Below are 26,416 nucleotides of genomic sequence, written 5' to 3' on the forward strand. Positions count from 1 at the left end.
TTGTCAATTTCAGCTGTCATCGCTCAGCTCTATAGTCTTTGCAGCATCGCTGAATGAAGATATGTGTTTGTGTTAAATGGTTGTGAAACAAAGAGATTTATACGAAATAAATGAGGCTCGGTAGAGATTTACTGTTTAACATTACTCATGAGTACGGAAGAGACTCTGTTGAATCTCGATTTCGACAAACCGAACACAACAATTACGCCGCCCGATGACGGTGTGGTATCTTTGTCGAGTAGTTCGGAGGAGATTTGTTTAGTGCCAGAGGTCGGGTTCGAGGGCAACGTGGATTCGCCAGGGGTGAACAGAGAGTCGCAGCCGCTGCTAGGCGGCCGCGGCGACTTCGAAGTTTCTTTCAATCATTTTCCAGGTAAGACTCAATTATGACCCTTGTAACGTCGCACTGACTCATGTTCCTATATAATTTACTTTATCATACTTATTAGCTCGTTCTAAATCTCGCGTAACAATAATGTTTAGTAATGTACGGTCTTAAAAACACTTGTGAGACTTCTGGCGATGCGTTGTAGGGCTTCGGCGGACGTCGTTAAGCTTTTCGCAAATAACATCTGTTATTGGGTGCTAATATTTACCTTGACGCCGTAATAGCTCACTTATCGCGCACGATTAGAAAATTTGTATTGTTTTAATGTTGTAGTACCTACGTAGTTGCATGTTTTGGTGTTATTGATTGAGCTAACTTCAGCCTGTAGTTAATTCAGAAACTGTATACACATAAATGAATATAGCAACACTGTATTTTCAGTGAAGTGTAACGGCCGAGCTGTAGTTTCAGTGCCAATGTTTTCTTTTGTTTAATAAAAATGGAAGGTCCTTTTGAATGCAGTGAGTATTTTGAGAACAATATTACAGTAAATAATTGCATATTCAGTATAAGTGCATACTGAAAATGTTTATTTACATAAGTAACTGATAAGCCATATGGGTGCTAACGGTATGTTGGTTGCAGTATTGTTCAAGTTTTTCTTATAATTTTTTTATGAGTCTGTAGTTAAAATTAAGAAAAAGAGTTTGATTCTGCCAAGGTTGTATAGTTTTTGTTCAGATATAGTTTTTATACTGAAACATATTTGATCTATTTAGTACAGCGATGTGGCACTGAAAACTTAGTAATGAAATAATTCTCTCTATTTCACCAAAACTGCTAATTACTAGATTAGGCTTGCTGATAAACTTTATTGATACCTATCTTCTTGTGTAGTTTAGCAATCACTTTAATTGGCATTGTGTTTTTGTTTTGATAATCTTATATTAGGACCAACCTAGTTTCATTTTCTTACTAATACAATATGTGGTATTTGTTATTCTTATTTTATGAATCATACTCAGATTATGTCCTGCTAACAATACTGAATCATATTATAATCAGTTAAATGAGAAAAACACACTAAGTAAATTGTGCGATGGACTATTCTCAAGACTAAAAAATATTTTACTTTTCTGACAAACTGTCTATCTTTGTACCAAATCTTATCAAAACAGGTTCAATCAACTTATTATAAAAGCTAATTAAGAACTTGTAAATTAAATTAGAAAGCTATTAACAAAAATTATCTTTCATTGTGAAATTTTTCTTAATGGAGTATACAACTCAGTTTGCATGGTTAGCGAAAGAGGTTGATAACCAAACAGGTTACTATGTTAATGTGGTACTAGCACAAAACTTCAAGGTAAAGCCACATTTTTGTCGCTAATTATTCAAATACCTATTATTGTTACACAATTTCTAATGTATTTCTATTATTCCATTTTTAGAATCAAAGAAATAGTTTTGGAATGACTAGTTACTATTTCATTGTTTCTGAACATCTAGATTTTCTATGTTAATTTGGTAATTACCAATTAATGAATGGTAAATAAATAGCTTAATTCTGGACATTTGTGAATCTTTGATGGCAGAAGTGAAAATGAAACCTTTGTATAATCTTGCCTAAACTTGCAAGAACTCTTGTTGATTCAATGTTATGATTTTCCATTAACAAAGCAGTTTTTAACCCAAAGAAATGATCTTGCAAGAATAAAAATGTCTATAAACCTATATTTAACTTCCTTAAAAGGAAGAAGTTCTCAATTTGGCCTAATTTTCCTTAAATGCAATGTGAATTCAACGCCCACGTGTCAATGTGTCACCGACTTGCAATACAGTTAAGTAAACATGTTGTCAAAACGTCTGATATGCTAATTGATATTGATTGTCTTGTTAGTGACTTGTGTGGTGTTCGCTCTATTTGTTTGTACATATTGCCGTTTTCTATTCGCTGAATATTATGTAGTGCGAACTGTTGGAAGTGCAAAAATAAGTGTGCTATATATACTTGGTTAAACCTGTAAAGAGAATTAGGATAAATGGAAAAATGGGCAAGGTAATTGAACATTTTCTATCAGGTGCCGTGTGGCTTTCTAATCATAATAAAAAAATATTATTAGCCATTAATGTTAGATGAACCAAAATAGTTGGGAAAAAGGCTTGGAGGATGAATGTTAGATGACTCAGAGGAGTTTAATTATTTTAAAAGTTGAAATCAAAAACCTATATCTACTTTTCAATTTATTTCATTTTCTCTTATCTGTGTAAAGTCAGTCTTTTCAAACCAATCTTTTACTGAAATGGTATTGGCCAATGCTTTTAAGTGAATTAATCCTTCAAGCAATACAGCCCAACTGTATGTTTCTACATATCTACCATTGTATGCATAGTTTTAGAGATAAGCTAGCGCACCATGAGACACCCCCATTTGTTACTACTTGGAAAAGGTCTTTCATAATTATTTGTAATATGTAATTTGTATGTAAATGTGAGATATTGATATACGCCCAAAACCTGATACGCCCCTCATAAAATACTTACAGTTTACACATTACACGTGGACCCTTTTCGATTTACCGGTATCTTCGAATTTTGAAATTATCGCATAAAATTGACTTCCTCAAAGTCTGGTTTTTTGGAAATTCCGGTACCTATTTTACTTACTTTTTCAAGTCTTTTCATTAAAAAGACATAGGTTTATGTGAAACTTATGTTCTTATTCCCAACATTAAGTTCAATTCCGTGGAATAAAATAGCAGTAGCAAGCTGATAAATTGGTAAACTTTAACAAGAAGTTTAAATACAGGCATAAAACATGAAGGCCATTGATTTTCTACCAGCGATTTAACTAGCCCAGGTACAATGCACGATGTTTCAAAGCATGCATAAACCTCTTAAATATCCAATCCCATAGTAACGAAACAGGCCCTACATCTCTACATCTATACTAATATTATAAAGAGGAAAACTTTGTTTGGTTGTAATGGATAAACTCAAAAACTACTGGACCGATTTTAAATATTTTTCACCATTAGAAAGCTATCTTATTCGCAAGTAAGATAGGCTATATTTTATCCCGGTGCGGGCAGTAGCTCCCACGGGACGCGGGTGAAACCGCGGGAAAACGGCTAGTCATTTATACAAAGAAAAAAACCCTCATTCAATACTGATTATAAATAAATTCATTCACAATGTGTCTCCGTATTGAGCAAGATTATATTGATAGGTACGTTTAAACGCGTATAGTTTGCATGCGTCATTGAACAGCCCACGTCACGATTACGCGAGGTTTTTGTTAGGAAATTGAACGTTTTGGATTTACTCTGCATGATTCTGGTGAAACAAAGCAGGAAATGGATTGATCGTATTGATAAACTGGGAATTCCTAGGAATCCCACCAGATGTGATTCCTCAGAAATCATTAAGTGTGGCTTCAAGGATGTTTTATTTTATGTATGACGTAAATAATTGAAGCAACCCTAAAGCTGAATGTATTCTCACGCTTTATGTAGTGGCTGATGGACTTCATACATGGTTCTGTATCTGAAGAAATTTTCTGCATAGGTACGCACGCAGGCTAGTCTGCAATCAGCAATGTAGTTGTAAAAGTAGCTACATTTATTACAAACAGTCTTGACGAAGATTGACCTGTAAGCTATGAAGAAAGATAGGCTAGTAATGCTTACAACACGTTATTTGGGTATAATTCAAATATTTCCCAGAGAAGTTCCTTATGAAAACGTGACCATAGTCTTGTGACCACACCATCCGAAACCTTCTAAAGGTGGAATTCCGAGGATAGCGGCTACGACAGCCGCGCGCGGCTTACGACAGTCGTCGGCCGCGCGCGACAATAGTCAACCTATGAAAATGTATGGCACCGTTGCCGAGGTCCGCGACAGTCGCGCGCGGCCTACGAATTTCGTAAGCCGCGCGCGGCATTGTCTTGAAATTAGTAGATTTTGTTCGTCCGTTCCCTCTAGTCGAAGTGCTAATTGATATCCTTGAAGATGAGGAGGATGACGCGCTGCTGTGGCTGTATTATGAAAATAGATTACCAATCGACCTTATCTTTAAAAAGTAGAAATGAAGAAGGATATTACCAAATACTGATTTAAAAGCATTTGTATTGTAATGAAAACCGAAAGGAAGTTTTACCGACTAAATAAAAAACAATTCAATTCTGGTTTTACTAAGATTCTATAGCGCTAGACCATGTTGAGATGCGTACGGCCGCGCGCGGCTCACGAAATTCGTCGGCCGCGCGCGACTGTCGCGGGCCTCGGCAGCGGCGCCATACATTTTCATAGGTTGACTATTGTCGCGCGCGGCCGACGACTGTCGTAGGCCGCTCGCGGCTGCTTAAACTGCATAAACTTACCAAATGTACCCAAGTCATCCTCCGAGCATTTTTCCCCAACTATGTTGGGCCAAATGTACCCAAGTAAAGCCATATAATATGATAGTATTAACTTAGTGCTAAGTAAATAGGTAAGTAATATTGTTTTATTTCTTTGTTATCCACGATTTTGCGAGGCTCAGACAAGGCTTACAAAAGGTCATTGAAATGCATTCATTTGGCTATCAGACAATTTGTTTTTATCAAGATGTCTGTTGGTTTTGAATATTATTTTAATGTGTATGAATAAAATGTCTCTGTTTTAGGTTAAATATTATATTAAAAAGTAGATATAAAAATGATAAGTACTCCAATTAACGAGGAACAACGGCTTTTCAGTTAAAAATGACAATTAAAACAAATCTCTTTTCCCTAAAAATTGTACTCGTAGGTACCTACCAGTTATTTTTTCGACATGGACCGTGTTATTTTATAACACCTATTCTGATTCCGATGTTTATTTACATTAAATCTTTCTCCATTTGATTGTCAGGGTAGCATTGGATTCTCAGTAAATATATGATAGATAAACATAACGATTTCTGATAATTTAAGGAAACAGGATGATATCAAAAACAGCAGCTTTAAGAAAATATTTTGAGTTATACAAACAAAACGTTAAACGAGTCATAAAACTACATTATGTTGAATGAATCCGAACGAATAAATAATTGTGTGCAAGGCTAAACTTGTTTGTTTTCATTATTGTACAATGTTTTTAATTTTATTCTTTTTACTTTGTTCTTCATCGCTGCTTAGGCAAATGGCGGCGCTTGTTAGCCAAAAGTAAGAAGTTTTTTTTATATTATGCTAGTTTTTCATATATGTAGTATTGTAGTTTATTTGTGTGTTTGTTTTGTGATTATCTACGTTCCTACTATTGAATGTTCTTTGTCTTATCTTTCTTTATCATAGTATGTACGGACCCCACATCATCCAAGCGTAGGTGTACCAAATGTGCCCAATCTCCCTAAAAGTAATATTTATGTTCTAGCCAGACGGTTTTCTTTCCTCGTAAAACATGGACCATTTGACGAGACGTTGACAATTTTATGACTGCCAATGAAGATGTAGGTAGGTTGTTATAGTATTTTATTTCGTTACGAATGCATATGACTTAGGTATATATTATTGTTATTGTGTATAAATATGAAGTCTCCAAAAATTGACGTTATTTCAGGGCAATTTTCTTTGGTTGTTTTTGTAAGATGATAAGAAAAAGGCTGAATCATATTAGTATTCAAAGTACAACATGCGTAACTGCAACTGCCAGACACGTGTGTAAATATTGTTCTCAGTTTTTTAAACTTAGAGATAGAAAGTTTTGACAAATTGCCAGTGCGATGTGCGATGAAACTGCCGTCTGATAGAGACTATTGCAAACCACACTTTAGAGGCGAAGCAATAATGTTTAAGTATTGAAGAACTTACTACTAAAGTATGAAACAGGTATCTAAAGTCGCTTCTTAGAGGACGTCACTATTGCAGCATTTTTATTTAGTCGTTTGTGAGTGAATGAGGCAGATCTATTCGCAGGAAAATAATGTAAAAATATTCTATGGACACCCCTTTTTGCACATAACTTCTTGAGATAAGGGGATAAATATAGTAAGTAGTACTTACAGTTTTCTTTGATAAACTAATTTTGCCACTAAGCCGTAATCGGTCATTCCATTATGAAGCGTGTGAATGTCTGGCTTCTACAATACAATCAGTAGGTCAAACTAGCGACGAAGTCAACAATTACAATGTGAGTCATTAGTACGAATGCTAAACAGTTTGCGTCTGATTGGGTGTACCTTTGGTTGAACAACGATACAATCATATTAATTAATGCTTAGTTAAACACTTTATTGTTACGCAAACCTTCATTGAACCTATTGGGCTCGTTGAATACTAGCCATTCATAGGTTATTTTTATTTCCTCATCGTTTTTTTTAAATAAGTTTTTGCGATTAGCCCCATGGCAGGAATGCCGAATTCTCAGGCTCTGATGTATAAATATGTAACGGAAAATTGAAGAAATAACATGTAGTGAATAAGCAGGGTAAGGCCTCATTTTACTTGTCAAGGTCCCATGATTGTTCCAAATAGTTAACGATCGCGACCTTGAAACGCGAAGGACAATATTATTATAAGAAATGTCACGAATGGGTTACCGTCAGTAATGATCTTAGATCTTAGGTATACTCTTTCGTTTCGCCCACAAAAGTAGCTTTTGGTCACACAAAAATGACCGGAACCCGACTTCTGAATGAACTATAGACTGACCGGAGTCTTGATTGAGAGATCCATTGAGCATCTTTCTAGAATGATTTTGAGGTCTTACAACGGATTGTCATGAAGCCTCAATGAAAGTGGTCATTTGTGTCTGTTACGTTTACAAACATAGGTTAACACAATCAATGAAATGAGAATGATTATTGCGTGGGAAAATGGAAGAATACTAGGTCAAAGGGAATAAAATAAAGCTTGTGTATTGCTGTTTTAATCTTAATTGCCACGCTTCCAAATCCCTGTCACTTTATTTGTCGCATGTAACAAAGTGACATTTCATGAAAATGGCTTTTGAAATATCTCCCGTCTCTCCCCTCAGTTATCACTTGTACTAAATACCCAAGTATTTTTTCCAAAAAATCTCCATTTTACTGATGACTTTGATTTGTTCAATTTTATTTGCATGACTTTTAATACCTGCCAAAATGAGATAACTTTTTTATTAACTTGCACAACCTTTAAACGTACATATTAATATAGGGCCAATATACGTTTAATTTATGCAGAAACAATTCAATGTCATTTTTTTACGATACAGAATGGAATGATAAATCAGCCGTTCGCTTAGCAAAGTTCTAACTGCTCACATAAGATTTACCCAGATTTCAATACGAGAGTAAGAGCTTTATAGAACTAATATTGCCCTTTTCACAATAAACACGGCCGTTCCCCATATGCTTACTAGAAGACTTGACACTAGGTGCTTGTATGGAGCTAATGCCAAAATTATATCTTTAGTAAGCATTTCAACGGTTAGATAGAATATTGGAAACGGCCGCAAATCGTTTCGGCGATACGCCCTCTGGCAAGATACATATGTAGATAATCTGTTAGACGTATGAACATACAGGTTGATGTTGATGATTATTAACTTATAATACTTATGGCCTCATCAATACTTCTTTGAAAGACTTCTTATTATTTTAATTCATAAACACGCTTTTCCTTAAAGATATTCACGGTTCAGAAGCCTTCGCATGTCTGCAATTTTAAGCGACTAAATTACAATTCGTTTTTCCTTATAGGGAATTCTATATATAATTATATATTTAAGTATTAAAAATAAAGAGAATATCCAACGAATCACGGAGTAACGTCTGATTAGCTTATCAATAGTACGCAGTAATGTTTCTAGGTAAAACATTGAAGTTTCTGAAAGACACAGTTATCAGGTTAATTCAGTACAATCGGGGCTCATTGTGAGAGAATGGCCGGTCCTTATCAATTAAGTATTTCGTATTTCGATAACGTAGTCTGGTCAAGTCTGGTGAATCTTTAAGTTAATTCTGATTTAAGATATGTGGACTTACTTTTAGATTACAAATAAAACTTCTGCCAAATAATTATGTATTTGTGTTTTGTATTAAGTTAGCCATTTAACTTCTTGCGCATTTGTTTGTACAGATCTTATTGAGAAGGTTTGCTTGTCTGAAGTTGGCTTCACAATAGTCACAAAAAATATGAATTAAACACTACTACATATACATGCGTGAGACGTCAAATGGCTAATTTCTGAAATGCAGAGTTATTTGGCACTTGATAGTAACATAATTCGGGTCGGTACTGCACGCATTACGTTCGTACACACCACTAACATTTAGGTGACATCTGATATTCGGCCGCAAGTAGTGACCCAGTTTATTTATTTATTTATTTATCTTTATTGACCAACCAACAATTGTTTATACTGTTACATTTTAACATAAATATTCTATAAACTAAGGTTAGTATAACAATTTCTTATAGGTTAGCACCGCATGCCCCAGTTTGTCTGTTTCCAAGTTCCTTATGTCAGAACAATATTCAAATCTCGCTCTATTCGTGATAAAAGCATGCATCTGACTTCTGCAGGCTTGTGTGTGTTGAAATATAAGTGAGTATTGGCAAATGGCTTGTCATGACGTCATGAAGCCGACGCCATATTGTACTGATGTTCGATCATACTGTCCTTATGAGACAAGTAAGTATGACGTATATACGAGGACAAACAGTATTCTTAATTGTCGTCAATGCATTGGCCAGTATACTTACTTCACAACAGATCGACAGTATGGCGTCGATTCATGACGTCATGAGTTCAAGAACACTGGCCAATACTTTTTTTTATCGGATACTGTCAAATGACTGCTCTCGCTGTGGATGCAGCGAGCGAGAGTGTCAGACTCTTAAGGTGTCTACACACCAAAGCCGCTGAGGCCGGCGGCACAGCCCGGCGGCCCAAGCCGCCGGCCGTATTTTGTACAATCATGCCGCATGATTGAACAAAATACGGCCGGCGGCCGCCCGCCGGCATCGGCTTTTGTACAACAAAACCCACCATGTTCCTTCCTAAGCCCTTTATGTACCAGGGTCACGGTAACTCTTTCGAACAAACCCGCAGCACGGTTTAAAGACATGTACGTTTGTTTGCGCAGATGACCCGCAGTTCAGCGAGTTGGTATGGCAGGCGGAGGTGGCCATCGACAATGGAATCTTCCCCGAGAGGATATACCAGGGATCCAGCGGGTCCTATTTCGTCAAAAATCCCGGAGGGGTAAGTTTTGAATGCTTTTTACAGTTTTTAATACTCAGATATGACAAAATCTGCATAAACAGATGAAGACTGAAAAATAGGTAATTCTTAGTTTCCACGGATTCAGTAACTTAAAGAAAACAGGAAAATATACGACCCCAATATCGCAAGATCCAATTATATCTAGGCCCTTGATGAAATTGGGTTATTATAGACCGTTGTTGTCCCCCAAGACCGTTATTAACTCCGAACAATAGATACCCATGAAAGAAAGCCTGACTATTCTATTTTAGGATAAACTTCTACCTTATTCAGTCCACTAATGTATATTAATGCGTTGACTTAGGGAGACAGAAAGACGATCTACTAAACTGTTCTATATAGACTTGAGACCTATTGGAATTGAGACGTGGAGTCATGGAGAACCAAATGACTAGCGGAGGTGTCATAATGTAAAATCTGCTAAGTAGCGCGTCAACATGCGGATGAGCGCAGGACAAGGAACATTACTGTCTTCGATACACGCCTTCTTTGGACCCGATCATTTATTGTAATACCAAAAATCGATGACAGATGTCTCAAAAAACCCGAACGCCTCATTAATTCACTCGTAACTGATCGTTTTGGTCATGCCCACCGTACCTATTTGACCTAGAAAAAGGCTCCTGACCTACCTGCATTATTTCATCTCCGCTCACCTTCCTTACTCCTTGTTCTATATAGACTTGAGACCTGTTGGAATTGAGATCGGAATAAGTTTATTAGTTTCCCGCAAAATTGCAATGTACTGCAAACTGGTATTAATATGAGATGTTGGAACGGCGTGTGGTTTTGCCGTGTTACATTATAGGTCTGAGATGAAATATTGAGGTGATGTAGGTTGTACATATAGTACTAAAGGTTGTTGAGTTCCGGGTTGTATGATAACATATTAGCTATTTCAAGCGGTATCACTGGAGGAACTTTTTCCCGTACCCGGACAAAATCTAGCCTCTTTTATTCGGTAATGGTCTGGCTTCTCATCATTGGAAGAATTTTTCAAATCGGTCTTGTAGTTTCGGAGTCTTTAGGGTACAAAAAATATTTCCTCTTTACTGCATGCCTATTTAAAGTCTCTTTGTGAATTCTTCCCGCCTAATCATTTTGAAAGATGAGCGTCTGAATTAAATTATACATACGCATGATTTTGGAGTTCTTAAAATGGAAACATTTGCAGTGGTTCGTGTTCAGCTTATTTTCGCTCTGTCAGTAGCCGTGCTATCCCGTAAACTTTTGTCAGTTTATCGGGATGAATCTAGAGCGTACATTAAACATCTGTTGTGAAAAGGGGAAGTGGGGACTTCAAGTTTAGTTCCCACTTTTGGTACAACAGATACAGTCTTAATTATTATAGAATATTCCTTCCATTACCCCAAAGGTATATTAGAGCTTATGTAACTTTAGGCCGTTATATAGTCCCGTTTGCTTTTTTTATGATTTATTTGTAAGTAGCTAATATCTTCCACCCGCCGCTTCACATGCATCCATCAACGTGTGAAATATAGCATACTATACCCGTCTCCAGGGAACCACGAACCTCTTTGCAAACTTTCATCTTATTCGGTTCATCCGTTTTCGCGTGATTTGTTAACACACAGACAGAATAATTCACATTTATTATATAGCCTTTGATTGAAGTACATACATTTCGCTTTACTCATATTTACTCTTGTTCCTCTAGTGTTTATCAAACAAACATTAAGTTGATAAATATTGATTTATTAGATAAGTATTACATTACACATACAGGCTGTTGTATATTACATTACGAATACAGGCTGTTGTCCTAGCAACGTTGAGAAAGTTGTAATATTGAACAGATAACAATTGGAAATCAATAAAAAACGTTGCTTCATTAAGCTTTATACATCACGTTTGTAATCACGTGTTGATAGTTGATTTTTTAATTTCCTTGATTGATATGGTTGATATGGTTGGTTTGGTTTTATCCTTACTAGATATATGTACTTACTAATTTCAGAGTGTACTATTTTTTTAAATGTATATGCTTTTTCTATGATAAGAGGGATTTGCCCAACGATCCCTACTAATATTATAAATGCGAATCTCTGTTTGTTTAATGAGCTTTCTTGTCTTTTTCTTTGCTGGGCCAAAGCTAACTAAACTGATTCAAATAGCATAAATAAAATAGCCATTTACCCGATTATGGAAAGTGGCTCTCCCGGAACTTGCTTGAAACCGCGAATAGCAGCTATAGTATGTTACGAACAAACGACAGATAAGACTCTCGTGGTCACAGTAAAAGTGAGAATTAAATTACAAGATGTGACGATACGCCTCCTGACATTGTGAAAGTTTACCAACAAATAGATAAACTCTTGACATTGAAAACTAACGTTCGTTTTCAATATTCTATCTTCTGTTTTGTGTTTATTACTAAAGGTAGGAATGTTACATTAGCCCCACAAGAGTAAATAATAATAATGAAGAAAATTTGTTTTGTTTGCTTCCTACAGGCTCCGATACTACTGAACTGATTTGAACAAATTCTTTCAGTGTTGGAAAGCTACACTCTTCCCGAGCAATATAAGCTATATTTTATCCCGGTTCGGGTTTCCACGGGACGCGGGCGAAACCGCAGTGAAACATCTAGTATAGCATATTGGGAACGGCTTTAAGTAACTAACCTTCAATCGTGAGAGATTACAATTAGAAGAACATTATGAAAAAACGGCGTTTCGGAACTCAATCATTAATGTTTTTGTGTTCATTACGAAATAATTGCTCCGGTCTTTGTTCTTCGTTTAGAACGGCAACAACTTCTGTTGTATTTAGTGAGTGGGTGTATTTTGATGATAGGATTTTCCAAACACAGATTTCATTACGAAATATGCCCTTTAAACTTTTCATTTGGCTTATCTGCCTACACCTTGATTCGTGGATAGGCGCCGATTAAAAAGAGCTTAATGTACCTACCCACGGAGCCTTTTCACTGGTCAGTGACATCATAATGTTGATGGTGTTGGCGTGCTATTTGCAACAGAAATCTTTTTGCAACTTAGACCTCGTCCCTATCATTCACTTAAAAACATCGTCATCATAATCATTTCCAAGGCTGATTCGTTGGCACTACCTAACTGAAAAGCAATGCCGAAACAAACTCGAGAAATGCCGTAACAACAATTTGCCCTAATAAAGCCTCCTATTTATAATCTTTTTCACCATTCCAGAAAATCATAGGCGTATTCAAGCCAAAGGACGAGGAGCCGTACGGCCGGCTCAACCCGAAGTGGACGAAATGGATGCACAAGCTATGCTGTCCGTGCTGCTTCGGCCGGTCCTGCCTCATCCCCAACCAGGGGTACCTCAGCGAGGCGGGCGCCAGCCTCGTCGACTCCAAGATAGGCCTCAAGATTGTGCCAAAGACTAGGGTGAGTTGGGTAGTTAATAAGTTAGTAAATAAATTCTGCAATTTATAAGACTGTGAAATGTGACTGAGTGACTGTGTCTATGAAAATGTGTGGTCAAGCTTCGTAATAAAAAAAATAAATAAAAAAAGCTATTTAAAATTCGGGGATCAGAAGCATCCTGGTCACATCATTGGTTTAAAAATTAATAATAGGCTCTCAGTTACAAAAAGATTCTAAAATTATAAATCTCTAAATACGAGAACAGAGGCAGGATCTGTATTCAGTTTTGGTTCTTAATAATCATGATCATCGTTCTGCGTTTATCTCAATTTTGTTTCGATGTCTGTGCAGCTTGTTTTCTTGTGAAAAAAGCGTCATAACAATATTGCCTATCAAGAATTAAGACTGATACTTAAAGTATTATAATTCTTCATCATGAGATTTATAATAATTTCATGTCTGTCTGCAATGTATTTTTACATAAAACTTCTTATATTACTATTACTATTCCTGCAGTATGACATAATGGCACGTGTTATCAATTCCGATACACGTTATTTCTATAATTTATTCGTCTATGACGTTCGCAACCAACTATGTAATGTCGATACTATGTTCATATGTATGTTTTAGTATTGAGTATTATGTAATTAACAATATTTCAACATTCATACTTAACACACTCACATTAAATTATATTTTTATTGATATATAATATTGCTTCTATTAAGCATGTCCCAATCATGACACTTTATCGCCACAGGTCACTGGAGATAAAAAATATACTACAACAGGTTCAAAATATAACAATAACTTCTATTTAAATGTATGTAAATATTTAATTAATAGATGGCTTCTATTAATTACAATTTTATTTTATGACTAATAAGAAAAAATATGTCAGTTTGGTATGTTATGTCCTATTATAGCAGCAGTTAAAATTTATAAAAATAAGTCTGCACGGACGTAAACTTGTTTTAAACAAAAACGCTTAACTAGATAATGATTAATTATGCAAAAAAGTCACTATATATAATACTATTCAAGCGTCTCATATTTTTATACAGCTATAATTTAATAATATATATGTAAATATAGTCTTAAACATGTATTCATTAATTCGGTGCTATCGCACTGGGCCGACCTCGCGACGACTCACGTTAAGTTGGTGCCCTCACATATTATGTATTCATTTATACTTGATTAACCTTGATTGTCGAGAAAAAATGTCGGTCAGCGGTTTTGTAAGATATTTGTAACATCTTCAAGGTATAGAAAGCTATGATAAAGTAATGATCTTTAGGGTTCCATAATTATTTTATACTCTTTTAGATTGTAAGACAAACTGATTTAGACTAGAGATGTGTGACTAAGGTGATAAAATTATGATTATGTATAAATGTAACCAAATATCCATACTCTTGTTAAAAGTTCTCCTTTATCTGATAGTAAATCCATTCTGCGAGATCGCTCGATCTTCAATCGATTAAAATCTCGATATCTTTGTCTAGACGCTTAAAAAATAAATCTGGAGTCTAGATATAAAAAAAACCTATATTTCTATCTCCTTGGTTTTGTCACTTACCTGCGTTAATATAAATATTTTTGTCTAATTAATATCTATGTATTATATAACATTGCAGGTGGTAAAGCTGGTGTCTGAGACGTTCAACTACCTGCGGATAGACCGCGAGCGGTCGCGGCTCAAGCGCGCCATCACGGAGCAGTTCCCCAATCTGCGCTTCAATAGAATGGGACTACCGCCTAAGGTAATGTCTTCTTACCCACTACAAAACGTACACAATAATTAATAAATTACTATGATGGACAAGGGAGTAGCTCATATATTATGTTAATAAACCTAGCTGCTATAAATAAAAAATATTATGGACAAATGTCGACAGTAGCGTCATCCGTTAATTTTAATAAATTACAAGGTTGGATCTCGCTATTCATTGGATTCAAAAGTAAAAACATTCAAATATCAATACCAGAACAATTTATCATGTATCGCTACAGGCTCAGTAATTGACGGCTGTTCTAGATATTCTAAATCATCACCACCCGAGCGTTTTCCCAACTATATTGGCTTCAGCTTCTAGTTTCACCAGATGCAGCTGAGTGCCAGTGTATTACAAGGAGCGACTGCTTATCTGACCTCCTTAACCCAGTGTCAGACTAACTGGCTTCTGACTACCCGTAACGAGTGCCAAAGAGGTTCAATGACAGCTTGAAATATACCAAATGTAATAGACAAATGTCGACAATATCGTATCAAATTAAATGCAATGTTGGACCTTGCCATTGATTGGATTAAAAAAAATATAAAAATATAATTATTAAATGTCAAAACCAGTGCATTTATATCTATCGTTACCAAGGAGATCTAGTGAAGTAATAAAGATTTATATTGATATAATCTATACATAGAAAATATGATTTTTATCGATATAATCGCCTTTAATAACACTAGTCAACAGCATTTTTGTTACAAAGGTGAAATATAAATTTCTTGTAAGTAGTACATATATTTGATACCTAAACGAAGTCCAGAACATGAAGTTGTACTAGCACGTCGGGATTTAAAGATATATTATAGGCGTATTCTATGGCTTAATAAACATGATACCTCTCTTGGGCAGGCGGGATCATTCCAGTTGTTCGTGGAGGGCTACAAGGACGCGGACTACTGGCTGCGGCGCTTCGAGCAGGACCCGCCGCCGCCGCATGTCATGAGGAAGTTAGTAACTGAATAGTTGTTGTATTTTCAACCTTATTTTTATGGGCGCAAAGTTGTTTATTGCATAGACAGAACCCTCCGCCGCATACCACGGGGAAGTTAGTACACACTGGTTCTTATATTTTCAACCTTATTTCAATAAATGTAAAGCTTTAAATTGTGTGAACCGAGTTTGCAACCTTATTTCAATGGGTGAAAAGCTGAAAATTGCATAAACGAGTATTTAAAAAGCTTGTTTGAGTGACCATGACTGCAATTCCGAACCAGATACTCAGATACTAAATTCATATTTCTAGTAAACTTTTTCTAACGGCTGTTCTAGTTTTTAAGTATCTTTTGATTGCTAATATTACACTTTTTTAAACGTTTAAACCTTTAGAATTATATAGTCGATGACCAGAAAGTCCTGTTTTGTACATCAACATTGTTAATTTGGCATTTAACATTTTTTTTCTAAATTTCAGATTCCAACTGCAATTCGAGCGTCTAGTAGTGCTAGACTACATAATCCGCAACACGGACCGCGGCAACGACAACTGGCTCATCAAGTACGACTCGCCCAGCCTGCCGCCGCCGCATGCTGAAATGGACCTTAGGGACCCTAGCGTGAGTTCATATTACCTTAACTATGGTTAATGTAGAATAGTAACTTTCAGATTTAGACCTTAGGGACCCCAGCGTGAGTTCATAATGGCTTGACTGTGATTTTAGTTGAGTAAAGGCTGTGTAATGTTCGAATTTCGACCTTAGAGACATGTCTGTAGGTTCATATTGCCTTGAATGTGTTTTTTCTCGACCTTACATCCATCGCCATATGCTGAAATAGACTTTAGGGACCGCAGCGTGAGTTCATATTGCCTTGTCTAGTTTTATATAGACTTTGAAACCTTTCTGTAGGTTTATATTGGCTTGACTGTTTTAGCGACCGTGTAGTAAGTTTATATAGGTCTGTCCATGTTGGTACAGGATCAGTAGATGTGACTACAAGGCTGATATAATATTTGTGTTCAGCAACTTTCATTAAAAACACCTAAATAATACATATTTTCACCTGTTATGTGATTTTTCATTAAATATTTTTAATATTCCAGGAGTGGACAGGCGCAGAGGTCCGCATCGCCGCCATAGACAACGGGCTGGCGTTTCCGTTCAAGCACCCCGACTCGTGGCGAGCCTACCCCTACCACTGGGCCTGGCTGCCGCAGGCCAAGCAGCCCTTCAGCCACGAGACCAAGTAAGCCTTTTAGTTATAGATCGAGAGCCAGCGACTGCCAGACCTTCGTTATTTTATAAAGGCTGAAACTTTGTGTGTGCATCTGCCTTACAGTAAGTGTGAACGAAAGACTACCACGGAGTTTGACTGACGGTTGCTTTAGAGAAGATATTTAAAAATAACCTAACCTATCCCAACTTTTATCTTTTTACTGTAATATCTTAGTTTATATTTAAAATGACATCATTATAGACCACGTTTTTTATGCCAACAATTGTTTATTTCATGCGAGAGAAAAGATATGACCTAATGACCTATGACCTTTAAACAGACTTTGATGTCCTAAGTCTTTTCTCTTATACGAAATCAACGATTGCTGTCATATAAAAAGTGATACTTATTGATGTAATCTTTAATACGTCTTTTTTACATCTATATAACGATGTTATTCATTGTATATATTATATTATGTAATTACTAACATAGTTTTTAAGTACATTGTTACTAACTTAAATATGGATTCTGTCCGAAATAAATGGTTTATTATTATATTATTAGTTCGCATACCCCGAGCTATATTTAATATATACAGAACTATTTACAAATCTTTACAAAAAAATTATTAAAAGAGGTATTTAAACTAAAACTCGAAAGTTTTAAAAAGCGGCTCATCGCTGTCGAATTATTTATCGTAAATGCAGCAGCAGTATCAGAATTAAAATGTTTTTTTTTTTGTGTTTGACAGGGAGCTAGTACTTCCACTGTTATCAGACATGAACTTCGTGCAAGAGCTGTGTGATGAGCTACATCTATTGTTCAAAGTAAGTTGCTTAATCTGCAGACTATATTGACTTCATTGTATTCGTTTTTATATCATTTTAAACTCTATTTCGCTGAAAATAATGTAGATAAATGACTGCATAATTATTTTCGTTCCTGCATTCTATCATCTATGGCCTAAATCATAATCCTTACCTTAAGCACAGGTATTTAACACTTTCTACATATTTTTGCTGAGAAAGATGAATTCTGAATCACAATTGACATGTAAGAATAAAATAAAATTACATACCTAACCAGTAACCATTCAATAAATGTGTATAACTAATGTTTCCATACTGTGACAGCAGGACAAAGGCTTCGACAAGGGTCTGTTCGAGCGGCAGATGTCCGTCATGCGAGGCCAGGTCCTCAACCTGACGCAGGCCCTCAAGGACAACAAGAGCCCCGTGCAGCTCGTGCAGATGCCTGCCGTCATCGTCGAGAGGTCTGTATCATCGGCCTAGCCGCTTCCTCACGCAGGCCCTCAAGGACAACAAGAGCCCCGTGCAGCTCGTGCAGATGCCTGCCGTCATCGTCGAGAGGTCTGTATCATCGGCCTAGCCGCTTCCTCACGCAGGCCCTCAAGGACAACAAGAGCCCCGTGCAGCTCGTGCAGATGCCTGCCGTCATCGTCGAGAGGTCTGTATCATCGGCCTAGCCGCTTCCTCACGCAGGCCCTCAAGGACAACAAGAGCCCCGTGCAGCTCGTGCAGATGCCTGCCGTCATCGTCGAGAGGTCTGTATCATCGGCCTAGCCGCTTCCTCACGCAGGCCCTCAAGGACAACAAGAGCCCCGTGCAGCTCGTGCAGATGCCTGCCGTCATCGTCGAGAGGTCTGTATCATCGGCCTAGCCGCTTCCTCACGCAGGCCCTCAAGGACAACAAGAGCCCCGTGCAGCTCGTGCAGATGCCTGCCGTCATCGTCGAGAGGTCTGTATCATCGGCCTAGCCGCTTCCTCACGCAGGCCCTCAAGGACAACAAGAGCCCCGTGCAGCTCGTGCAGATGCCTGCCGTCATCGTCGAGAGGTCTGTATCATCGGCCTAGCCGCTTCCTCACGCAGGCCCTCAAGGACAACAAGAGCCCCGTGCAGCTCGTGCAGATGCCTGCCGTCATCGTCGAGAGGTCTGTATCATCGGCCTAGCCGCTTCCTCACGCAGGCCCTCAAGGACAACAAGAGCCCCGTGCAGCTCGTGCAGATGCCTGCCGTCATCGTCGAGAGGTCTGTATCATCGGCCTAGCCGCTTCCCTATGTTGAGGTCGGGCTCCAATCTAGTTGAGTACCAGTGTTCTATATGAACTGACTTGACTCCATATCTGGCCCCCAAAACCCGGACAACACGATACCCGTTGGTAAGAATAGTACTTCCGTCTTCCGAGCTTCCGACTACCCGTTAAGAAAAATGATAGCTGGGATCCACAATACAGTATACCTTCAGAAAAACGGCAGGAATTTATTGAGACCCTTCCCTGGACCGACCGCACCAAGTATTTAAATTTCTTCCCATTGTTAAGTATATTTTCAAATACACATTTAGCATAACTAGAAATATAGATTGCTCTCAAAGTAACCTTGTGTCATATAATATGTATTGTGGAAGTATGTATAATATTATATCGTAATTGTTTGTTTTCAGGTCCAAGAGCGGTTCGACGTCGTCTCGTTTCTTCGACTCGTTCCAGCAACGTTTCCAGCACAAGTCGCCCTTCTTCTCCTGGTGGTGAACAACGCCGCTAGATAGGTCAGTACTATATACCATACAACATTCAATATACTAGCCTATGACAGCGGTTTCACTCGCTTCCTGATCGAACTTCTTGCCGCATCTAGATAAAAAGTAGTCTATGCGTTATTCAGATATACAATTCTTAAAAACCAGAAGCAGGTTTGTTTAACGAGGAAATTACAAGAAATAGTTTTAACATGAAAATCAACTAAGATTAGTCAAGAACGCGGCAAAATCTTATTCTGTCAAACGATAACATGTCTTGTCACAATGACGTTCGAAAAAAGAATCCTCCAAGCATAGATGAACGGCTGAATGGCGAGGTGTCTATGGTCGCTCGTCTCTGCTGCCCTCTTTGTAACTACTGGCAGCTAACACGGCCTCTCCTGACACCCTGACGTCCTCGGCAGGATCTGGGTGAGCCTGGTTGAGTCTCGGAACACCTGCACATTCAATAAGCGAGTTGGATCTGGCTCAATTTCGTCATGGTTTAAATCTCGATTGGTTAACGTGGTCATCATCGGTTTTTCTGAACACATGACACTTTCAGAATAAAAATTATTCGAGGACTTACAAACCTCAAGCAAAGTATTAATCCATTTAAAGAAAGAAAAATAAATAACATCAACTTTAAATCAAATAACAAGTACAAAATGAATAACAGAACACTGGTATACCACCCAGTGACTCGCAAATAAATAACATCAATTTTAAATCAAATAACAGGTACAAAATTAATAACAGAACACTGGTATACCACCCAGCGACTCGAAAATAAATAACGTCAACTTTAAATCAAATAACAGGTACAAAATTAATAACTGAACACTGGTATACCACCCAGTGTAAGTGTGTCGAGTGTAAGGCTGAAACATATTAGTTGTACACATATACACACACAAGATACAAAGAAGTCATGTAAATTATTAACCTGGTTTCGAGTGTAAGCCTGAAACGTAAATCATGTAAGAAGAAACACAATTACGAAATAGTTATACCGTGAGCGCAAGCGTAAGAAATGTGTTATCAATCAAGAAAGATGTTATCAAGAACAAATACTTGAACTATACGGAAGTCATAGTCAAATCAAGTCAAGCCAGGGGCTCAAAATATACGGAAGTCATGGTCAAGGCAAGTCATAGTCAAGCCAGGGGCTCAAAATATACGGAAGTCATGGTCAAGGCAAGTCATAGTCAAGCCAGTTGTTCAGACTATACGGAAGCCATAAGCCAGGGGCTCAGACTATACGGAAGCCATAAGCCAGGGGCTCAAACTATACGGAAGCCATAAGCCAGGGGCTCAGACTATACGGAAGCCATAAGCCAGAGGCTCAGACTATTCGGAAGCCATAAGCCAGAGGCTCAGACTATGCGGAAGCCATAAGCCAGAGGCTCAGACTATTCGGAAGGCATAAGCCAACAGAACCAGCAGGAGCACCAGCACAGCAGCGCTCGTGCCGCGACCAGGAGCACCGGCAGAGCAGCGCTCGTGCCGCAATCAGCAGCACCAGCACAGAAGGGCCACGACACGGCCGTTACACATTCTCGTGTATAAGTCTGCGAACAAGCACTTACTTACGACATACATTTCGTTCGGCCACTTCTGACCATCAAAATCTGGAAAGCTTTTCGCTCTCAAAGAAATAAATTCAAGGCATGACTTTGAAACTATGTCTCAGAAATATCATTATTACTAAACATGTGTCAGCAACGCTCAAACACAACTACCGTTATGATTTGATAAGTTACGTGTAGTTAACTTCACTTCAGCTTTTGCTACACAGAATACTCATAGGTGACAATACCAATGGTTGGTACATTATTACACATTTTTCCACTTAATACAGCTAAGAGCATAATTACTTCCGATTTGTAATCAAAACAATAGAACAGATCACCTGACCTCAAAGCATCTTGAATATACCGTTGCGTAGATTGCAACGCACTGCAATCCATTACAAAATAAAATAGAACGGCAAAAACTTCGGTAATGGCGGATATCTTTACACCGCGTCGTACTTAATAAAAGTGCCAATGAATCTGAAACTGAAATCAAAAACTTTATAGTGGGAGTGAGACTATCCCACTTCTGATCTTAAAAACCAGAAGCAGGTTTGTTTAACGAGGAAATTACAAGAAATAGTTTTAACATGAAAATCAACTAAGATTAGTCAAGAACGCGGCAAAATCTTATTCTGTCAAACGATAACATGTCTTGTCACAATGACGTTCGAAAAAAGAATCCTCCAAGCATAGATGAACGGCTGAATGGCGAGGTGTCTATGGTCGCTCGTCTCTGCTGCCCTCTTTGTAACTACTGGCAGCTAACACAATTTTATACGTCTGATTTATTTATTATTCTATGTAAGCGCAAATTTTATCAAAATCCGTTGAGCTGTTTGTAAAAAGTAACATAAGTATGTACACTCTTACAAACGCTTTTATAATATTAGTAAGATATCCTAAAGTAAATACATACAAAATATTATCTAAGTATATTAATATTATAAAGTCGAAGAGTTTGTTCCTTTGCGGTGCTAATCTAAGGACCAATTAAATAAATATTTCAGTGTTAGATATATTACTATTATTTTGTTACAGATGTATATCAAAAAATGGTGATAAGTTCCACTGAAGCTGATAACGTATAGATGTAAACACAAGTGTATGTATATGTATGTATAATGTAGATTAGAACTATTGTAAACTAGCTAATACTGCTCGAGAGGTAGATCAAACGCTGTTGTGTATGATACGATTAGTTGCACATAGTTGGATGTTCTTATTTCTTTAGATTTATATTTTTTCCTTCATTTCTAAGTAAATAGACTGTGATGTTCTTTTGTCAGTTTGTTTCTAAGCAACGAATTAAAAATACTTGGTACAGAATCTGTAAAATTTCTTCAATGATTTTCAACCTTATCACAGTATTGGAATGATTCGATTGTGGTGAAATTTGACAGATTCGAGTATGTTGACCTGCTGGCGTCTGTACAACTCATGGTTCTTAGCTTCCTACCAATTTTTCAGTTATAAGAAGTGTTGACTTCTTTCCATACATTGTATTAAGTTACACCATATCAAAAAAACTATATGTTAAGAGATCATAATAACATCACATTTTGGCTCATGGAACACTGACAAAATATCCCTCAATTTTCTCAAACATTTTCATTTCTATATTTCTTATAGGTCAATATTTCTCGTTACTTATCGTATCGTACGTAACAAGGCGGTTAATATTATAATTTTTATGAACGACATCGCCTACAATCCTTGGCTAAAATGTTTATTTTTTTAATAATTTTATTATTATTTGTGATTTATGCTTCTTAGGGGAATGAGAGCTCAGCTCTTGTAGATTTAATTTCTGATTACTTTTTAATTATAGAGTTGTTATGAATCCTGTGAGATGGTGTTTTGTCGATTGGGAATATAAAAACAAATCTGTTTAGCAAAAAAAATATATTATGACCGAATAAAAGTATTTACCATCAAGTGAGAATAATTTTAGGTTGGCAACTTTTCCAGTTTCGTCGACACTGAAAACTGCTTTTATCCAGTTCTAGCCAGTTAAGTACTTTAAACTTATTTACGCTATGAAACTTGTGATACTTAGAAGTTATTTCAAGTTCCCAGTTGTCATAAACACCATTTTAGTTGCGGTACAATTATAAAGTAAATAATCTTATGTAACATTTGATAGCCAATGTTGGACGTACGTATGAAGTGTTTTAGCCGAGTGTGAGAGCGATACAGGTTACAGTAAATATCCCCTTTTCATCTTCATAATATTGTCTTCAAGACCTACTAGTCGAAAACTTCAGGATAAAATAATTTTCTACTAAAATCAGGAAAAGTTTTACAGAACGTTTTGACAATGCTCGAAATATTTAGTAGTTCAAAAAGCCGCGTTATTTGATGTATTTAATGATATTCGTATTTATAACCTTTGTTTGTTCATAAGGTGTCTTTATTGAAAATTCGACATTTTCTACAGATTAAAACAATTTATGTTTTTCTTACATTCATTATTAATTTAGATTTTATTCGCTTGAATCAAAATTGCGCAGCTATTTAGTACGATCACAAAAGACAGCATTGTTAAAAATATCTGTAAACTTTTCTATAGTTAGACTTTTAGACAACCAATGTGGCTAATTCGAATTCATGTTATTATTTTAATCTTCTAAGAATATGCTACTTAAACATCATAAATTCATATTGTTTGTCAAATTATTAATTATTTTAAATTATCACAATTTGGGTTTCTCGAAATCATTTGTAAATACAATTTAAATATTGGAGTTTGTTATAGAAAATGCCCATGTTATGTAGTTAAATATATTCCCGTTTTCACATAATATACTACGCAGTCATATCTAGATATTTTTCAGATATAGAAATTTAACACAATGTAAATTCTTATTTATGAAAATATTTTTCCTACAGCAACATTATTTTTGGCAGTCATTCTAAAAGAAGTTTATTTCTTAATAATCTATGATTGTAAACTTAATTTATACCAGTTATGTTTAATTTTGTTTTTAAATAGCTAAAGAAATGCGACATCTTTGATACTTAGATAGGAACATTGAAATATCAAATTGTTTGTGATCTATGTTGTTTAAAATTGTTAAATAATACAAATAGGTAACTTTAACCCCATTACAAGATCTTTTGAACCATGATTATTCTGTGATCATTGTCTTCTATTTTGAACTTTATTTCGACCTCAGTAAAATTCTTAACACATTTAATAGAAATTTGAAACTTTCTCATACATTGAAGAAAGTTTCTAACTGACCATTTTATAATACATTTTTATCTTCCCGTGCGTCTCAAAATGGGCGTGGCTCCAATTAAAAATGGCGGCCTGACGCACGAACTTTTGTATCTATTTTCTACAACATACATTCTTTTTTATACCCTGACTTGAGCTTATTAGAATTCACTTTCCTATATCAAAGAGCCTTTATTTAATTAAATGACTTTTGTAAAAATAATTTACTTTTGCCACGAAGTGGGCGCGGCCTCGCCGTGCGTATTATAACATAGTACAATCTAACTTATTCCGTATTTGTACAAGTAACCAGTGGCGAACTGAGGTGACAAGCCTTGTGTATATTTGCGATTGAAAATTAAAAAAATATATCAATAATAAACGATTTTTTACATCGAATATTTCATTCAGGCAAACATTTCAGTTCAAAAAATTATTTATTTGAAATACCCCTACTCTTTTTAACGTAACTTGTATGATTGATTGATTTCTCAAATACTTAATTCTATATTTTACCGATAAGCTAAATATTTCTGAAATAAAATAAACTTATTCGTGAAATATCCATCAGGCTTGTCCCCTTACACAGCCCATTGGCAGTAACCATGATAGTTAAAATAATGAATTCCCTACGATTTGTAACGATCAAGTAGAAGAAACTAAACGAAATAATAACGTTTATGTACATGTATGTATTTATGTAAGTAACTGTGAGAGTAACTGAATGAGTGTGTTTATAGATACGTTTCATCATTTCTAGGAAGATTTCCTTTGATAAAATAGATTTTTTCTGACCCTCAAACAAACATTTTTTACAACTCTAAAGTTGTAACTGGTTGAAAAATGTTGATTTTTCTTTGCTATTTCTGTCTGTGGTATCTTAATATATTCACATGTGTAAAGTCTACAATACCACTAACATGCCTTTTAGTACTTTTGTGACCTTAAAGAGATTATACAAGTAAGTCTTCCTTTAAATGGTAGAAAATAACAATTTCATGTTGTACATACTTTTAACAACTTTTGTTTGATAGTTATTACAATGTTTATTACGCATTATTATTTAATATTTGAGAAAAATATAATCACCATTGCATTTTATTGGTTGTGTTTTAATTATAAACATCCTTTAACCATTTTTCTTTGTTCAGAATCATACCTACGTGTTTTGAAGTCTCCAAGCACAGCGCTATTTAATGAGTTATTTATTTATTATTCCATTTTGAAGTTACATTTCGTACATAGCCTGGTGCTAAGTCGATTTACTCCATGAAAAATAGCCGGCTCCGCCCTTCCGGTCACATGTCTGTTGCCGCTACCAATTAGCTCTCCTTGCTTCCATCGCTCCTGGTACATTTGCCAACGATCACACCACCGCTTGCGTAATGTCGCCTCTGCAGTACAACTACGTTCGCCTCTGCAAGCCTGGTCATGACAAGAGTCTGACGGACACGCCGATTTATAAGGCATTTATTATTTTAACACTTTTGTATTTATTTATATCCAAAGCTAAACATGACACTACGGCCAGTTAGATGTTTGAAAGTCGGGTTCCACAGACTAGGTAATATTAAAAAAAATCTTTTCCTTTCACATTTTATTTCAACAGCAAATTCAGGCATTTACATAAACAATAATATAATCAATAACAAGTACGTATTTGTGCAAACAAATAAACGGTATGATTATACATTTATATGAAACCAAAGCTTTTCTTTTGTTTATAAGTTAAATGGCAGCGCTAGTAGTATGGTCTTAGTACAAACCATTTAGTGTTTTTTTTTTGTTTTTAATTTTAAAAGAACGATTTTTATCCATTAGGCAAGAGTCTGGTTATACAGTTCATGTGTTTGTGATCAACCTCTAGAGCAGGCTAAAGTACCCCTTTCAGACTAGAATTTACTGACAAGTCGAACACAGCAGTGGATATTATATTAGCATTCAAAATTCCGCCATATATAAACGTCACTTATTTTTAATCAACCACGTTTGAAGATGACTACAGAATTAAAATAAAAACAGAATTCAAAGAGTTTGAGTACCACAGAGGTAATAAGTAATAAAGAATAAAATGCTTATTAAAATTAAGTGACGCCTAAATACTCGGACGAGAACTTTCTATTAATTTATAAGGCTATACTGACGTTAAAAAATATATAAAACCATATATAATAGGAATGCATTTTGGCCCTTTTTCAATAATG

General features: G+C 36.2%; 1 protein-coding gene across 4 annotated transcripts; it reads left to right on the top strand.

Moving 5' to 3' along the window:
• On the top strand, positions 1 to 25,313 carry LOC110371353 (phosphatidylinositol 4-kinase type 2-beta). Of its 4 annotated transcripts, none has more exons than XM_064040766.1 (12): positions 1 to 373; positions 5,490 to 5,516; positions 9,422 to 9,540; positions 12,750 to 12,950; positions 14,573 to 14,698; positions 15,572 to 15,669; positions 16,134 to 16,275; positions 16,761 to 16,903; positions 17,628 to 17,703; positions 18,010 to 18,149; positions 19,341 to 19,445; positions 22,031 to 25,313. In XM_064040766.1, the coding sequence occupies exons 1-11, from the start codon at positions 148 to 150 to the stop codon at positions 19,426 to 19,428; spliced, it is 1,386 nt and encodes a 461-aa protein (XP_063896836.1). In that variant the 5' UTR covers positions 1 to 147; the 3' UTR covers positions 19,429 to 19,445; positions 22,031 to 25,313. The 4 variants fall into 4 exon arrangements, with proteins under 4 accessions (XP_063896836.1, XP_063896837.1, XP_063896838.1 ...); XM_064040767.1 differs by having other exon boundaries at positions 18,013 to 18,149; XM_064040768.1 differs by lacking the exon at positions 5,490 to 5,516 and having other exon boundaries at positions 2 to 373.
• The last annotated feature ends 1,103 nt before the right edge of the window (positions 25,314 to 26,416 follow it).

This window comes from Helicoverpa armigera, chromosome 23 (genome assembly GCF_030705265.1).
Source record: "Helicoverpa armigera isolate CAAS_96S chromosome 23, ASM3070526v1, whole genome shotgun sequence".
NCBI classification, from domain to species: Eukaryota; Metazoa; Arthropoda; class Insecta; order Lepidoptera; family Noctuidae; genus Helicoverpa; species Helicoverpa armigera.

Coding starts and splice junctions, on each gene's coding strand:
- LOC110371353 (XM_064040766.1), top strand. CDS start 148: ATGAGTACGGAAGAGACTCTGTTGAATCTCGATTTCGACAAACCGAAC. Junction 9,541..12,749: donor TCGTCAAAAATCCCGGAGGG/GTAAGTTTTGAA, acceptor TCACCATTCCAG/AAAATCATAGGCGTATTCAA. Junction 18,150..19,340: donor CCTGCCGTCATCGTCGAGAG/GTCTGTATCATC, acceptor GTTTGTTTTCAG/GTCCAAGAGCGGTTCGACGT.